Source organism: Scomber scombrus, chromosome 10 (assembly GCF_963691925.1).
Source record: "Scomber scombrus chromosome 10, fScoSco1.1, whole genome shotgun sequence".
NCBI classification, from domain to species: domain Eukaryota; kingdom Metazoa; phylum Chordata; class Actinopteri; order Scombriformes; family Scombridae; genus Scomber; species Scomber scombrus.
Window position 1 is genome coordinate 20,074,847 of NC_084979.1, and position 17,181 is coordinate 20,092,027.

General features: G+C 39.7%; 1 protein-coding gene across 2 annotated transcripts; it reads right to left on the minus strand.

Moving 5' to 3' along the window:
• Window positions 1-2,113: 2,113 nt before the first annotated feature.
• Window positions 2,114-9,772, minus strand: rbm39b (RNA binding motif protein 39b). 2 transcript variants are annotated; one of them, XM_062426846.1, is made up of 15 exons: window positions 9,572-9,772; window positions 8,290-8,347; window positions 6,678-6,727; window positions 6,399-6,566; window positions 5,875-5,928; window positions 5,103-5,220; window positions 4,864-5,016; window positions 4,514-4,651; window positions 4,350-4,415; window positions 4,056-4,260; window positions 3,340-3,426; window positions 3,148-3,244; window positions 2,946-3,051; window positions 2,783-2,861; window positions 2,114-2,674 (listed from the first exon to the last, which is right to left on the minus strand). In XM_062426846.1, the coding sequence occupies exons 2-15, from the start codon at window positions 8,338-8,340 to the stop codon at window positions 2,574-2,576; spliced, it is 1,473 nt and encodes a 490-aa protein (XP_062282830.1). In that variant the 5' UTR covers window positions 8,341-8,347; window positions 9,572-9,772; the 3' UTR covers window positions 2,114-2,573. The 2 variants fall into 2 exon arrangements, with proteins under 2 accessions (XP_062282830.1, XP_062282829.1); XM_062426845.1 differs by having other exon boundaries at window positions 6,375-6,566.
• Between the last annotated feature and the right edge of the window lie 7,409 nt (window positions 9,773-17,181).

The following is a 17,181-nucleotide window of genomic DNA, read 5'->3' on the forward strand; positions in this document are numbered from 1 at the left end:
TGACAATCACTATTTGCCATTTCAGAAAAAAAGTCCTGCACAGCTGTGTTTGATAGAAAGTGTGCTGAGTTGCCACAAAAGATTTAACCATGTCATATCTTTTCCAGATGTCAACGACTTTCTGGAGGAAGGAAAAAAAAATACAAAAAGAGTAAAATTTGGAAAAAGATTTAAAAAAAAAAAAAAAAAAGAAAAGAAAAGAAAAGAGAGAAAATGTTCTATGTAGATTAAATTGACAGTTAAGAAAATTGTGAAGCCATTTTGTTGTTGTAATACCTTTTGTTAGAAGATAAAGTTTACAATATATGCATCAAACCGGTCTTGTGTCAATTGTTTAACATGAAAGGTAAATGCAACAGTACAGCAACCATGAGCAGCTCTAACAGGATAAACGGTAGGTTGAATGTCTTGTAATTATCTCTGAAGTCTGCTAAAGACATGCTGCCTGAGAACGAAGCCGTGTCTGAAATCGCTCCGGAATCGGAATCGGAATTTTGTTAGCTGGTGACTTTTTAAAATTTACTTTCCAACATATATTACCTTCAAAAATGTCAAAATTGGAGCAAAAAACTTGTAGTTTCTTTGCAAGATTGCAACCTGCTCACGGCTTTGCTCCCCATCAGTTCCTAATCAAGAAATACAACTTCTCCAAATATTATGTACTTTTTATATATGATACAGTTCAAGTAGGGAAATATTCTAGATCATATCAGGTCATATTTTCAAAACTAACTATCCACACATCTTCTCACAACCCATAGTCAGTCTTAAGTCTGAAAAGGTGACCTAAATTTATGGAACTATTTTTCTCAGCGGGTTAAAAATTCCCCTCCACTCAAAAATGTGTTTTTCTTCCTGTTGTACGGTTGAATGTTGGAGCTTCACTGTGCAGAATGATGTATCTGCAGAGTCTGACACATGAGGGCTGTTTTCACATTCATCTGCTGAAAAGTGGAGAGTTTTTCTGTGCTCATTGAAAATCCAGTTTTGTTTTCTTAAAAGAGTGAATTTAGGAGTAAGATTTGTGACATCACAAATAGTTTGGAAGCCGGTCCTGGTCCGATATTCAACCTACACAGGTGTTAAGTGTAACTGTGAAGCCTGCAACACTGATACCTTATTTACAGTCAAGTAGGAGACATTTTGTATCCAGCAGGAATATAAAATTATATATATTTGGATATTCAGAGTCTGGAAGTTTTAATGAAGTTTTTTTAATTTTTTTTATACAATAACTGAAAACAAAATACAAATTGTTCAAAATAGTATTTTTATATACATCTTACAACATGCCTTGGGTGAACCCTGCACATTGATTTTCTTTGTTTGCTTTTATTTATTTGCACAGGTTAAAATAAAATAAACCTTCAAACTGTACCACGTCACTATTCATGAAGTTGAAACTCTGCATTTGTGCAATGTCCAAAGTCTGTACAGTCACACCCAGCCCCCAGGTCTTGAGTGAGAAGAGTCCTGCCTCAAAAGATTACTTTTGTCTTCAGACTGTCTACAGTACAGAGTCCCCCTGGGGTCATATGATTAAAACAAAACGCGATGCACACCAATTTACAGATAGTTTATTTCTACCATATGACCCCAGAGAGACTACCACAGTCAGGGTTTAGCTTGGTTAGTCTTGTTTTTTATCATGGATGTCCAAATTGTCAAATATTATGTGGACCATTAACTGACAAAAAAAAGTCAGCACTATTTATTCTAAAAACAATTTAGCATAGTCCACTATGATGCAAGTCTTTAATTTCTTAGTGTAGCCTATAATAGTTTTTGTTTGTGTTCGTGTGACACAAATCATCCAGGAGTGATATGAGACAATCAGATTCAACATCCCAGCATGACTTTCACTTTCCTCTTTGATCAAAACATCGTGTTTGGCTGATCTTTAACTTTAGTTCAGATTTAAATGTTTCAAACAAAAGAGTATTTTCAGGCTGAAGGGATTAACCTAGAAGCTTTACTGTTTTTTTGTACACATTTCCCATCACAAAAATTGAGGCTACTGCACTTTGAAGAAATTAAAACTTAATAGTGAAACATGTGGTTTAATGCTGTAAATCAAAATGCGTTTAAATTAAACCCAAGACTGACAAACCACTTCCAAAAAAGTGACAGAATGACAAAATGAATTGTCAAATTTGCCAAAGTTTATTGGGAGCCTTCATACAAAAAATGAAATTATGGCTGTAAAAAGTTACAAAGGATTATTGTTGACATTGATATACTTTTGGCATTAAGGCATATTAACCCAACACATTTTTGTAACTCTCTGCAAACCTAAAAGTGTCTTTTAAACAAGCAGATAAGACAGTAATATTTAAAAACATACAGACCAATAGATACCTGCAGATTACTTCTCAGTGGTAGTTTTACAACACAGACCCACAAAAAATCTGAAAGCCAACTCAAAACTGCCTAATTTTCAATGGTGGACACGTGAAACTTGAGGCGACTTTTATTACACACAGCCAACTAATTTCAATGCATCTGTTTCAATGACATTTTTCATGAATGCAAACAAATGTATGTACACTGACTTTCATAAAGCATGTCTCAGACTATCGACGGGCCGGCATTAGAAGCTGCTTTGCCGTCACTGAATCGGGGAAAAGGTTGTGGTAGGTCGGTAAGGGAACGTAGGCGGCTGTTATCATTTTGCCTGGAAGTGAAAAAAGAAAAGAAACATTAAAATAAAACCTGGAACATTTTCTCCACATAATATTTTATAACTTGTGAGGATTCAAAACCAAAAAGTGTGAACTCATACCTGCAAACCAGCGTCCATGAAGTGCGTTTACAGTTGCCATCGCTGCTGGTATTGAGGGGCACTTCACATACACGTTACCCTACGTCAACAAAAGGAGGGCGAAGATTAGCAGGATTTAATATTACTCTAGTTTTTGAATTTTGGATATCAATCTTCAACTTACTTGAGCAGAGTTCTTATCGACATAAATGTGAACGATTCCTCCGTGTTTGTTGCACTCCTCGATGACATCATCTTGGATCTCGATGGCCCAGCTGGGGTCGTTTTCCCTGCAAAAGTCATGTAACGCTTTAGTGTTCTCTAAACTAACAGGAGAATTTGAAAGCCCTGGGGTCTGTAATGAGTATGAATGATTAAGTCCTTACGATTGTGGGTTGAACAGGTTAGACAGCTGAAGGCAGTGTGTGGCCAGCGGCTGTGATGGAAGGTTCAAGGCTTGACTTGGAGCTGGAGTTGGAACAGCTGAAGGTAAAAAAAAAGTTCAAAAGGGGGTCAGTGAACTTTCTAAAAAAACAACAAACCACACACACTGCATGTTTTCAACCATCCAGACTCACCTGTTGTAGCGGCTATGTTTCCAAAGGGTATGGAGCCAGTCATCTGTAGAGCCTGCTGAGCTGCAGGAGGAATCTTCAGACCAGTTCCTGCAGACAGGAAATGAAAAATGGTTTAATACAAACTATACATATGACACTAAACTAACAGTCTGACAGGCTTAAGATGGGTTTGTTTTCATCAAACGCACTGTTGGAAAGGAATAATGGGTTTCCTGTGCCATGCACATGTTGGATCCTGTTTACTATGTAAAGAAAATGACGGAAAATTGTAATCCCCATTTGTTGGCACGGTTGATAGGACATTAAAAAGCCACAGTGGAGTCACAAGTGAGTTCTGTACTGAAATAAGACCCATAATGTCACAATCACTTGTTTTACACCTTGACTGTTGGTGATGCAGAGATATTAAAGCAATATTATTGAGAATTTTAATCACGCAAATAAAAAAACCAAGAGACAGTTTTGTCCTATTACTGATACCATTAAAGAGATAAAAGAGTTATATTTTACAGATACCTGAACTGAAACTACTGGCATAGTTTTTGAACAGCATCTTGTCCACGTTAGGGCTGCCAGGTTTGCTTACTTGCAAAACTGATTTCCTCCTGTGTCACATGTAATATGAACACCACTGATTTTACTTACATGTCTAATGACTGCAGACAAAGGTGCCATTGTACTGTGGATAAAAAACAAAGATGCTGGTTATAACAAACCTTCTGCTAGACGAGCCATGAGCTGTAGACGTCCTGTGGTGCCGAGGTCGATGCCAGTCCTTTCTAGTTCATCATTGTCCAGGAACGAGCTGGCCGTCGATGAGTCTGAGCGCTCTGTGACATGCCCCACCTTCATCGGACGCCCGGCCAGCTCAAAGCCATTCAATTGCTCCAAGGCCTTTTTTGCACATTCTGCATCTGAAAACTTAAAAGAGAATGAGAGAATCAAAAACATGATAATATTATCAGCACAGAATATATTCCTCCATATATTCAGAAACATGCTTTAATTACCGATATGAAGCCGTATCCTTTGGACCGTCCAGTTTCGCTGTCCATCATGAGCTGTATTCCTTCAATCTACGGAAAGAAAACACACCAACACAGACGAATGTAATGAATACATCTGCATGAGCAATTACACCAGTTCTCACTGAATACTGCGACTTGTTCCTGACCTTTCCGAAAGGCTCGAAGATCCCTCGAAGCATTTCTTCGGTAATGTTGAAGTGCAGAGAGCCAACGTACAGCCGCATCGGACCTGAGCTGCCTTTCTGTAGATTATTAGCAGCAGCAGCAGCTCTGTTTTTCTCTGCCTGTAATTGCAGGTAGACAGTGTTAAGTGATTACTGATTAATTCAGTGTACAATGTAGAAATACCCAATGTAAACTGTGTTAAACTCAGTGTTGGCTTATGAGGTATTTTTTCTACTTTTTTAGAATTGTTTTGTTCAATTAGAAACATTTCATCACATAATGAATGTCACATCCACCTTTATAAAGATTACATTGATGAACCACCACCGACCTGAGAGGCCTGGACGATGATGGGCACTCCTAAAAGCCGCTGGCCAGTCAGTCCGATAGCCAGTGGTACAGACGAAGCCTCCACAAACTCAATGTATGCAATGCCCTTTGATCTTCTGGAGTTTCTATCAGAGATCATTCTCACATCTCTTACCTACAGAGAAAAAACAAGTGACAACCTTCAGGGATCATTTCTACATTTGTTGAATTACACAACTTTTAACAGCAAATTTAACTGACTTTTCCAACAGCTGAGAAGAAATCCTCCAGGTCTCGAGCTCTGATTCTCGCAGCAAGCTGCATGCAGAAAACTGTGCGGGCATCTCTCTCCTCTGGTGTTAGATTGTCAATTGGTTGCCTAAAAAAAAGAACATTTATAAGTTAAAACACATCCAGAAACATAGAAAGAAACCATTTTAAGTTACAAGGAACTTTCATTTTGTGCTGATTTTGATGCCCCCTATGGACAAAACCGGTAGTGTTTCTCAGAATGAAGACTGCATGGAGGACAAGAGGAGGACATTTCTCTTTGTTTAATAACATTAAAAGTTGAGCGAGCTAGAAAGTGAATGCAGTCAATGAGGGGCAGTGTAGTGAGAAGTCTGAGAAATAAAGCTTTATTTTCTAAATTTTTCACAGTGGTCACGTTTTAGAACACAAATAAACATGTCCACAGCTCTGAACAACCATGTGGGAAGGTGCTGCATTGCCTGATTTGGTAGTGAATGGAGCATTTTAGCTTTTAAGTCATATAAAGGCATCAGTATTAAATTGAGACTGTTTCATAACCAGGTTATTATTAATACATTTGAAAGTAAAATGAAACTCTGATTTTTTCAGTTCATGTTTGATCCAACCAGGGGTTTCCTGTTTACTAACTGATGAAGAAGGTGAATGATTCAAGATCTGTAAAAAGAAAACTCAGGTCACGTTTGGATTTGATGCCACTATAATAAAAATCAGGCAACTTCATGTTCAACCCAAAAACTAGTAATAAGAATATTTCTCTCACCTAATGGGACTCTTCTCTTTTCTGAAAGGGCTGCGACTTTTTGAACGTTTTCGGCTGAAAGAGAGAGAGGAGGAATTAATTTTTTAATCACTGAAGACATAGCCAAACACACTCAGATGTGCATGAGTACGAGGAAATTAACAGGGTCCTGTTTGACCTGTTATATACAGTACTGTGAGAACACTAACATGTATAAACATTTCTGGCAGCCATATTAATTTTGTTCATAAGTTCAAGTAGAATTTGGGTCCAAACTATAGTTTGGCTGTGTATGGATATAACTGAATGTCTTGTATCAGGTTTACGATACATATCAGATCCTCTAAACACTACTGATAAAAACTGTTTTAAATGTTTTCTGAACAATTTGTTCTGTTGTTCTGTTTATGTGCAGAAAGTTAATAATTTTATCCTTTCTTGTTTGAAAATAGAAACAAACCAGACAGACCCACCAGTGATTAATAACTACTTGTCTGCCATCAAGTTTAAAGACTACATACACAGGGCTTCTGCGTGCTCTGTACCGTCCAGAACGTTCCTTGCTTCGGGAGCGGCTGCGATGGCGCTCTTTGCTGCGGCTTCGTTTTTTCTCCCTGCTCTTGCTCCTCTTCTTGCCCTTCTTTTTGTCTTTGCTTCTGCTTCTTTTCTTCCTAGAGCCTGGGCTCCGGCTCCTGCTCCGGCTCCTCCTTTTCCTGAAACACGTCACAACACTGCTATTCTCGTGCAAACACAACACCTTAAAGATTCACTTAAAACAGTTTACTTTCCGCAGTTTGGAACAATGTGACGTATGCAAAACTTACTTCTTGTGTTGGTCGTCATGTCCGTTTGCATGAGAGGACTTGATCTCATCCTAAGCAAGGTTGATAGGAGAACATCATGAGGACGTAGATGAAACATTTCAAGTCGTCATGGTAAAGAGGATGGGGTGGGACAAGAGAAAATGCAGAATATATTCAATTAATAATAATACTTCAAACTTCCTCCTGTCATGCCTGGACAGTGTCCTTCCACCACCCCAATAGCTTTCCATCCCACTCCTGTCTTTTACAAGGCTGCTCAGTACTTAATGCAACAAAGCAAAGTTAAGGGAAAGTGTCCAACATATTAGCTGAGTTCAGGAAGCTTTGACAATAGCCAGGTCATCTCCACCATTCCCCTTCTAATAGATCGTACCAATGCCACTATTTGTGCCTAATCATGTGACCACGCATGGCCCACGGCCACTAAAAGAGATCCTGTGTGGTTGGTGTCAGTCCAGTGATCTTCACCCATTTTCGTTCTTGGACTGTAAGAGCTCGATGCCACCTCTGTCACACATCTTGCCCTGAAGCAAACAGGGATTCACACTTCTTAGTAATATTGACGCCCAAGAAAATAAATTAATAAAAAAATTCAAAATAAAAAAAAAAAAGAAATAAATCCATTAATTCAGCCACGTGTTAAACTACCATTATCTTAAGTTGGCAAAATGAAGTCATATTGTTTAAACCTTTTGACTTAAAAAATGATTAACTGAAAAGTAGCTCACTTTAAAATACAATGATGCTAGATAGATAGAAGTATTTATTTTACAGTCATTCTAGTAATATATCAATATCTGTGGTGTTGTGTAGCATGCAAAATCAAGATGCTGATTCACATTACAGTTGACTAATGCAAAGAGGCAGTATTCATATTTACAAGCAACAGAATATTATTCACCATAAAATCATGACGCAGTGCAGTAAATCTCTACATTTTTCAAGCATACTGTTACAGAACTACAACTTTAATTAGATCAGTTATAGTTTCATACCCACATAATTCAATATCTATTAATTTGGGGGGGGGGGGGGGGGTTACACATTAACTCGGGGCTCTATCCCTTTTTAATTAAAATCAAAATCACTTGATGTGATTAAATAATGGTCTCGTAAAAGCCACATTTTCGTCCATCTCAGACGAGTAGTTTAAAGTCTGATTATAAATGACTACACAGAGATACAGTGACAGTATGCAGGTTGTAAATCTGAATACTGCCTCCTTTGCTGGACAGGTAAAAATGGGCTTATCAACCAATTGGCATTCACCTTGTTGCAACCGAATAGGGATTGAATGTTCTAGGTTGAGTCTCTTTTAGTCCTAAGGTGAACCACAGTACATCAGTATATGCGCAATAACTACCTTCCTTTTTTTCACAGTTCACAGTGGAATCAAAGATGAATTCATGGGAGTAGAGGTGAGATATCATTAGGGAAGTCTATAAAGAGAGATAGATGCGGATTTATTTATAATTCTGTATTGCGTTTTAAATACTCAATCACACCACACAACATTCAAGTAAACTTTGTCACAGTAGCAAATATAAAAAAAGGACTCAAGAGTAAATCATAACAGTGAAAACAAGCTTCATTTCTTCAACTTTCAACCCACCTTTCTGTATGGAGCCTCCAGCAGGTCCTCAACGTCAAAATCATCAGCCATGATGATCCTATGAAGAGAAACAATGACTTTGTAAACATGAAAACAAGAGACTGGATTAAGTAATCAAGCACCAGCAAGAAATATGATGTTTTTATTAGTATAAAAGGATGGGTTTAGAGGGTTCCTCCTGTTCATACTAGTCAGTCATATCAAGTGGATATCTGCCACATTTGCAGTTTTTTCACATCAACACCCCTCTTTGTGTTTCACTGTTGAGCTGTGGTGGAAGTATAGTAACAAAAAAGAGGGATCTTGAGGCTTAAAGACTAACATTGAAAGATATCTACTTGAGACTCATTTGGACGGCTGAGGCTTCATGTTAGCTTCAGAACACACAGAAGGAGGTGGCTTGTGGATTTTAGCTCCAGTCCCTCATATATTAAATGCACTAAGGATATATTTTCTAATGGTTGATGTGAACAGGAAGAATGATTGAGAAAAAAAATATTTCAAATGTGCATTTGGTCACCTGACTGCTGTTTGAGACAGGCTTAGCTTCTTCTTTACACATAGGTTTGTAATCAGCCCTGCCCCTGTAACACTTTCCATGTTTTAATGTGTTTATCGTGCTTATCCAACACGTTTTAAAAGAGGCCAAACAATCAGATTTCTGGTTCAGGAATATCTGGCAAAGCTAAGAAATGATCCCAACGTGTTAATTTGCATGGTGAGACTTAGGTGCCGAAAACAAACAATGAATGAATCAATAAACACGTTAGACGCAGTAAATGAACATCTAGGTCTGCTACAAAAACATGAGTGAGATGGCCACGATAGAGATTACCTACAATCAACATCACAAATAGACACATACGTCCACAAATAATATGAAGTTGATATAAAGTCACCTAAATGATTATATTACAATCGATGGTACAGGTTCAGCAGATTATTAATATTTAATGCTAGAGGCAGCATAAAGGATAAACATGCGTCGATGCTAACGCTAACTAGCCACCACAGGATGCTACAGCGCCGTCGTCTCGACGCGAGCTAACATTAGCTCCTTTTCACGGCCTGTATTCATAATGTACCGCTAAATATCTCTACAGTAGTAACACCAACACCAAAAATCACACAGAGTGGCGGACTAGGAATTGATTTGAAACATTTTTACCCCCCAAAATATTAATTGTAGTCCGAGTATGTTATAAAAATAGGCGCTCAGGCTAACAGTCAATATGGCTAACAGCGTTTCGGCGGCAGCAGGAGTAGCAAACACTGACGTTACCGTGTGAGTAATGATGAAAATGATGTGCCAAAAGTGTAAATATCACAGAAATGTGCTGCTGAAGAGACTCCTCTCGACGCCTCCCTCTTGGCAGATTACACAAAGCGAGGATGAAATCTCACTTGGACAGTTATGTAACCTTTTTTGTAAAACTGTCGACGGCAGGCGGATCGTGGCCTGGTTTCTATCTCCGTCCTTCTGACTGTGTATCTTCTTCATGTGTGTTTATTAGAGGTCTGTAAACCAGCCTGGAGGCGCATTACCGCCATCTACTGGACTGGAGTGTGGTGCAAGAGCGAAACTACTCAGCACAGCTTGTATTTCACATATATTATGTTGATAATATAAACCAGGATATCTGATACTTTAAATGTAGTTTAAAATATTATCGTTATTATTATTTTTTATTGGGTTTAGGTTTATCCACAACATTTAAAACATATCACTTTGTCAGGGATAGAAAAATAAAACTTATTCCCATTGTTGCCCTGCTTAGTAAACATTTTCTTTGGTTGTTTTTATTATTTTTATCAAGCAAACATCAATAAATGGCCCCATTAATCCTCCTCCAGGCTGACATTAACCATTAACATACTACGACAATAATATCAGATAGTCCATTTCAAAATGTAGTTATAAGAGAGTTAAGAGAAGTCATTTATGAAAAAAGGTAATAGAAGAAGAATCAAAAAAAGAAAAAAACATATGTAGAAAATAAGTAAATGCATAGTTATTTAGTAGACAATGGAGATAGATTGAAGAGCGTGCAGGAAATACAAATAGATTATTTTAGCTAAATCAGTTTCTTTTTATAAACTTAATTATGTCACAGTAAAAAGGAAAAGTTAGGGTGTTTTTGTGATGGTAGGGGGGGGGGGATTTATTTTGCTACTAAGATAAGATACGAGAGGATAAAATGTCTTTATTGATCCCCTTGGGAGAATTAAAATTGACACAGCAGTACAGTGGAAAAAAGTAGCAGTGTAAGGGTGAAAGTATACTAAAAATAAAATTAACAATAAATAAGAATAAATAAACGCTCACACAGATAAAAGTAAATGTGCAAAGTGCAGAAAATCTGAGATATATTATGTGCAATGTTACTGGGATTTACATAATAAGGTTAAGTATAATGTTGTACATGTGCAGCATCAGTCTTTTTTAAGCATGAGTGAGTGGTGTATGGTTTGAGTCTTAATACTATTCTTAGTCAGAGTATTTCCTACAATGCAGCAGTACATATATGACTGTGTGTGGTTGGCTACAGTTTCTGCATTTTCCGGTCGGTTGCTTGCCTCTTTTATGTATAATAAATGATTGAGACCTGTATGACCTGTTCTCAGATAAGTGATGACATTCAGAGAGAAGTTAACCCCACCCACACATTAACCTACAGGGGCATCACAATATGTCCTTACAAATGTCTTAGTTTCAGTTTTGCTTTATGGAACCTGAAGGTCAACATGCTTCATTCTGAGTATTTGCTTAGCCAGAATATCCACCTGCTCATTTCCTTCCATACCAAAATGACCAGGAACCCAAAGGAAACATGTAGATATACCCTTAATTGCTATCATGCTGTCATTAATATCTGTTTTAAATGACCTTATGCTTGTACTGAAAAGCTGTCTGATGCAATCATTTGTCTTCTTCTTCTGCTGCTTTGAGGTTACAAAGCAGCTGTGATCTTTGGCCCCTGTGTTACTGCCTCCTGCTATGTATTTGCTGCTCACCTCCTCCACAAAACAGGAAACGCTACTATCTGTATATCTATATGTCAATGTAATACACCCATGGTCTCTATACTTGTGACCAAGACCATTTAAAATGAAACTGAGCAGAATAACTCCCTGAATATCTTTTTACAGTTCCAGTGTTTTTTTTTTTAGTACTTTATATAATTCCTTTACTTTATGTTTCTACATATTTGCTAAGCATATTTCTAGTAGTTAGGGTTAATACATCTACTTGCATTGGGAGCTGCAGTGTGCAGACTTGTTTCTTTCTTGCTTGCACACATTCGTTGTTTGGTCCAGCACCTGCTTTTATTCTTTTTCTGGATGTGCACGTCCACCACAAACTGTTTTAGTAGTCAGGGTTCAAACCCTAATGGGGTGCTGGATTATTAGGGCCCGAGCGGCGACTGCAAGTCGCCTGGCGAAAGCCCTATTGAAATTCGTTCATGCCCCAACGTGCAAGTGACCCCAAAGTGCAAGTGACCCCAAAGTAATCAAGTAATCATGTGGTATGGAAGACCCCCGGGGAAAAATGCTATATTGAAATTGTAATGTTTATTATTATTATTAGGGCCCGAGCGGCGACTGCAAGTCGCCTGGCGAAAGCCCTATTGAAATTGTAATGTTTATTAGGGCCCGAGCGGCGACTGCAAGTCGCCTGGCGAAAGCCCTATTGAAATTGTAATGTTTATTAGGGCCCGAGCACTGACAAGTCAGTGAGGGACCTATTGCTTTTGCCAGGATTCTTATTATTAGGGCCCGAGCACTGACAAGTCAGTGAGGGACCTATTGTTTTTGCCAAGATTCTTATTAGGGCCCGAGCACTGACAAGTCAGTGAGGGACCTATTGTAATTGCTGGAATTATTAGGGCCCGAGCACTGACAAGTCAGTGAGGGACCTATTGTAATTGCTGGAATTATTATTAGGGCCCGAGCACTGACAAGTCAGTGAGGGACCTATTGCTATTGCCAAGATTCTTATTATTATTTTTCACGCTCTTTGTCCGCCACTTTGAGCGCATTTTTGGTGGCCTGAACATACATGAAAACTCATGAAATTCTGCACACATGTCGCAGCTCGTGAAAATTTATTTAATTTAACGTGATTGGACGCAAGCGTGGTAAGGGGACTCGCTAGCGCCCCCTAACGTCGGGTCATGTGACCACAAATCTTCTCGGATCTGCATGAAATTTACATATGTCATAGGTCTCATCGGATTATTGGGAAATTAATTTTGTGGAATTTTTTTACCAAACAGGAAGTCGCCCACGCGGCGTGGCGTGCACCGATTTTCATTTTTCAAACACCGCTTTGAGGACTTTATGATGTTCACAGAATCATGAAACCTGCCACGTAGGTTTCAAATCATGAGCTGTTTCATCTGATACCACATTTGCCCAACATTTTGCCCCAACAGCTCAGTAGCGCCCCCTAATGCCTTTTCCCACTTAGCATGTACTGACAAACTCTAAAACTCACCAAATTGGACACACTCGTCAAGACTCACGAATATTATTTTTTGGTATGACTGCCACCTTTTAAGTTGCAAAATGACTCTACAGCGCCCCCTAGAACATTAAAAGTTGAAGCCCCGCCTTCTACATGCACGTACATGAACGAAATTTAGGATTCATATATATCATGACCAGACGCACAAAAAAGCCTCTTGGACCCATACCCTAAGTCCAACAGGAAGTCGGCCATCTTGGATCACAGGTGCATTTTTTCCGCCACAGGTGCATTTTTCCAGGCCTCGTACTTTAACGCACTCCTCCTGCAGTTTTGACTCCACAGACTTCAGATTGGAACTGTATCATCCTCAGGCCTTGATTATGTAAACTTGACGACAGATTTTGCCTACGTTATACCAGGTGGGCGTGGCTGTTGTTTGTTTGTATAAACAAACAACTCCTTATAACTCCTCCATACATTGTCGGATGTTAATACATGCACTGCGTAAAATGTCACACCTGGTAACGCCGTTTCAATTTCAACATCATTGGGGGTGGATGTGGCAAGGGGTCTCCATAGCGCCCCCTAACAGCAGGTCATGTGACCAAAAACGTTGTCTGATCTTCGTGAAATTTACAGGACTCATAGCACTTATGGGTAAACCCCCAAATTAATTTTTTCAAAATTTTTGCTCTAACAGGAAGTCGGTTATTGTGCATTTCCTGCGTCAATTTACCATTTTTCCAACAGCGTTTAAAGGACTTTCCCGTCTTCACAGAATCACCAAATTGCCCACATAGGTTCACACTCAGGAACACTTTAATTTGAGACCATAACTGCCCCTGGGCGTGGCACAACAGCTCAATAGCGCCCCCTAATGCCTTTATCCATTTTGTACATTTTCACAAACTCCTACACTCACCAAATTGAACACATACGTCAACATTCACACAAATTGACTACTGACAAAGTTTGGGATTTTTAAGTGAGAAGATGACTCCACAGCGCCCCCTTGAAGATTTCAAAGTTTAAGCCCCGCCTTCCACATTGACATAGAAAAATGAAATCGACAAGGCCTATGTATTATGTCCAGACGCACAAAAAAGCCTCTTGGACCCATACCCTAAGTCCAACAGGAAGTCGGCCATCCAGTCTAAAATGTTCAATCTGGATGATTTTTATTATTATTATAGTTGTACGCCTTTTTGACAGCCTAAACATGCCCCAAAACTCACCAAAACTTGCAATCATGTCCAATCCGGAGAACACTTTGATATTTTAAGGAGCGCGGAAATGGCCGACGCAAAAATTGATTAATAGCGCCCCCTAGAAAATTTAAAAAATCAAGCCCCTCCACTCAGATTGACGTAAACAAACCAAATTCGGGAAACACATGTATCGTGTAAAGACGCACAAAAAAGCCTCTTGGAGCCATAGCCTAAGTCCAACAGGAAGTCGGCCATCTAGGCAAAAATGCTCAATCTTAATGATTTTTTGACCCTTCACCCACATTCCTTATTGCTTAGAAGTCACTCAGACTCATTTGTGGTCTTAGACTGCCATCTAGTGGAGACATTAACAGCTGCACACAATGTTCAATTAAAGGCACAGGAGCAAAGACATCTACATGCCAGTTTTGACAGCCCTGCGACCGCCGCACGCACCGACGTGCACGTACGGCGTTACAATTGGGGGGGTAAACGGGGGGGTGCGAGGGCCCTTCGACACTGCTTGCAGTTTTAATTATTATTATTAGGGCCCGAGCACTGACAAGTCAGTGAGGGACCTATTGTAATTGCCGGAATTATTATTATTAGGGCCCGAGCACTGACAAGTCAGTGAGGGACCTATTGTAATTGCTGGAATTATTATTATTAGGGCCCGAGCACTGACAAGTCAGTGAGGGACCTATTGCTTTTGCCAGGATTCTTATTATTAGGGCCCGAGCACTGACAAGTCAGTGAGGGACCTATTGCTTTTGCCAGGATTCTTATTATTATTATTATTATTATTATTATTATTATTCACGTTCTTATGCCGTGTCATGAATCGCATTTTTGGCGGCTTGAACATAAATGAAAACTCATGAAATTCTGCACACACGTCGCAGCTGGTGAAAATTTATTTAATTTAACGTGATTGGACGCAAGCGTGGTAAGGGGACTCGCTAGCGCCCCCTAACGTCGGGTCATGTGACCACAAATCCTCTCGGATCGGCATGAAATTTAAATATGTTACAGCTCTCATCGGATCATTGGGAAATTAATTTTGTGGAATTTTTTTACCAAACAGGAAGTTGACCACGCGGCGTGGCGTGCACCGATTTTCACAATTTCGAACAACGCTTTGAGGACTTTATGATGTTCACAGAATCATGAAACCTGCCACGTAGGTTTCAAATCATGAGCTCTTTCATCTGATACCACATTTGCCCAATATTTTGCCCCAACAGCTCAGTAGCGCCCCCTAATGCCTTTTCCCACTTAGCATGTACTGACAAGCTCTAAAACTCACCAAATTGGACACACTCATCAAGACTCATGAATATTATTTTTTGGTATAACCGCAACCTTTTAAGTGCCAAAATGACTCTACAGCGCCCCCTAGAACATTAAAAGTTGAAGCCCCGCCTTCTACATGCACGTACATGCACGAAATTTAGGATTCATATATATCATGACCAGACGCACAAAAAAGCCTCTTGGACCCATACCCTAAGTCCAACAGGAAGTCGGCCATCTTGGATCACAGGTGCATTTTTTCTGCCACAGGTGCATTTTTTCAGCCCTCGTACTTTAACGCACTCCTCCTGCAGTTTAGACTCCAGAGACTTCAGATTCGAACTGTATCATCCTCAGACCTTGATGATGTAAACTTGATGACAGATTTTACCTACGTTATACCAGGTGGGCGTGGCAGTCGTTTGTTTGTATAAACAAACAACTCCTTATAACTCCTCCATACATTGTCGGATGTTTATACATGCAGTGCGTGAAATGTCACACTTGGTGACGCCGTTTCAATTTCAACATCATTGGGGGTGGGTGTGGCAAGGGGTCTCCATAGCGCCCCCTAACAGCAGGTCATGTGACCACAAACTTTGTCTGATCTTCGTGAAATTTACAGGACTCATAGCACTCATGGGTAAACCCCCAAATTATTTTTTTTCAAAATTTTCGCTCTTACAGGAAGTGAGTTATTGTGCATTTCCTGCGTCAATTTTCCATTTTTCCCTCTGCCTTTAGAGGACTTTCCCGTCTTCACAGAATCACCAAATTGTACACATACGTCAACAGTCACACATATTGCCTACTGACAAAGTTTGGGATTTTTAAGTGAGAAAATGACTCCACAGCGCCCCCTGGAAGATTTCAAAGTTTAACCATTATATGAATACCTTATCCCCTTTCATTTCTGGTCTTGGTGTGCCATCTAGTGGAGACATTAACCCCCCTTCACACAATGTTCCATTGAAGCAGCAGGAGCAAAGACCTTTACATGGCTGCTGTCAATGCCCTGCGACTGCGACAAGCACTGACGTTCCTGCGTAAGAAGACCTCTACCTGCGCGCCCTCCGACTGCGCCACAGTCCGACGTGCGTGGATGCGCGAGGGCCCTTCGACACTGCTTGCAGTTTTAATTATTATTCACGTTCTTATGCCGTGTAATGAATCGCATTTTTGGCGGCTTGAACATAAATGAAAACTCATGAAATTCTGCACAAACGTCGCAGCTGGTGAAAATTTATTTAATTTAATGTGATTGGACGCAAGCGTGGTAAGGGGACTCGCTAGCGCCCCCTAACGTCGGGTCATGTGACCACAAATCCTCTCGGATCGGCATGAAATTTAAATATGTTACAGCTCTCATTGGATCATTGGGAAATTAATTTTGTGGAATTTTTTTACCAAACAGGAAGTCGCCCACGCGGCGTGGCGTGCACCGATTTTCATTTTTCGAACAACGCTTTGAGGACTTTATGATGTTCACAGAATCATGAAACCTGCCACGTAGGTTTCAAATCATGAGCTCTTTCATCTGATACCACATTTGCCCAATATTTTGCCCCAACAGCTCAGTAGCGCCCCCTAATGCCTTTTCCCACTTAGCATGTACTGACAAGCTCTAAAACTCACCAAATTGGACACACTCATCAAGACTCATGAGTATTATTTTTTGATATAACCGCAACCTTTTAAGTTGCAAAATGACTCTACAGCGCCCCCTAGAACATTAAAAGTTGAAGCCCCGCCTTCTACATGCACGTACATGAACGAAATTTAGGATTCATATATATCATGACCAGACGCACAAAAAAGCCTCTTGGACCCATACCCTAAGTCCAACAGGAAGTCGGCCATCTTGGATCACAGGCGCATTTTTTCCGCCATTTTCCCCATTTCCAGGCCTTGCACTTTAAC

What these genes read in the sequence shown, in the direction of transcription:
- rbm39b (XM_062426845.1), bottom strand. Translation starts at nt 8,340, where the DNA reads ATGGCTGATGATTTTGACGTTGAGGACCTGCTGGAGGCTCCATACAGA. An exon ending in AAAGAGAAGAGTCCCATTAG is followed by an intron (nt 5,221 to 5,874) that starts GTGAGAGAAATA and finishes TCTTTTTTTTAG; the next exon opens with GCAACCAATTGACAATCTAA. An exon ending in TCTTCTCAGCTGTTGGAAAA is followed by an intron (nt 5,017 to 5,102) that starts GTCAGTTAAATT and finishes TTTTCTCTGTAG; the next exon opens with GTAAGAGATGTGAGAATGAT.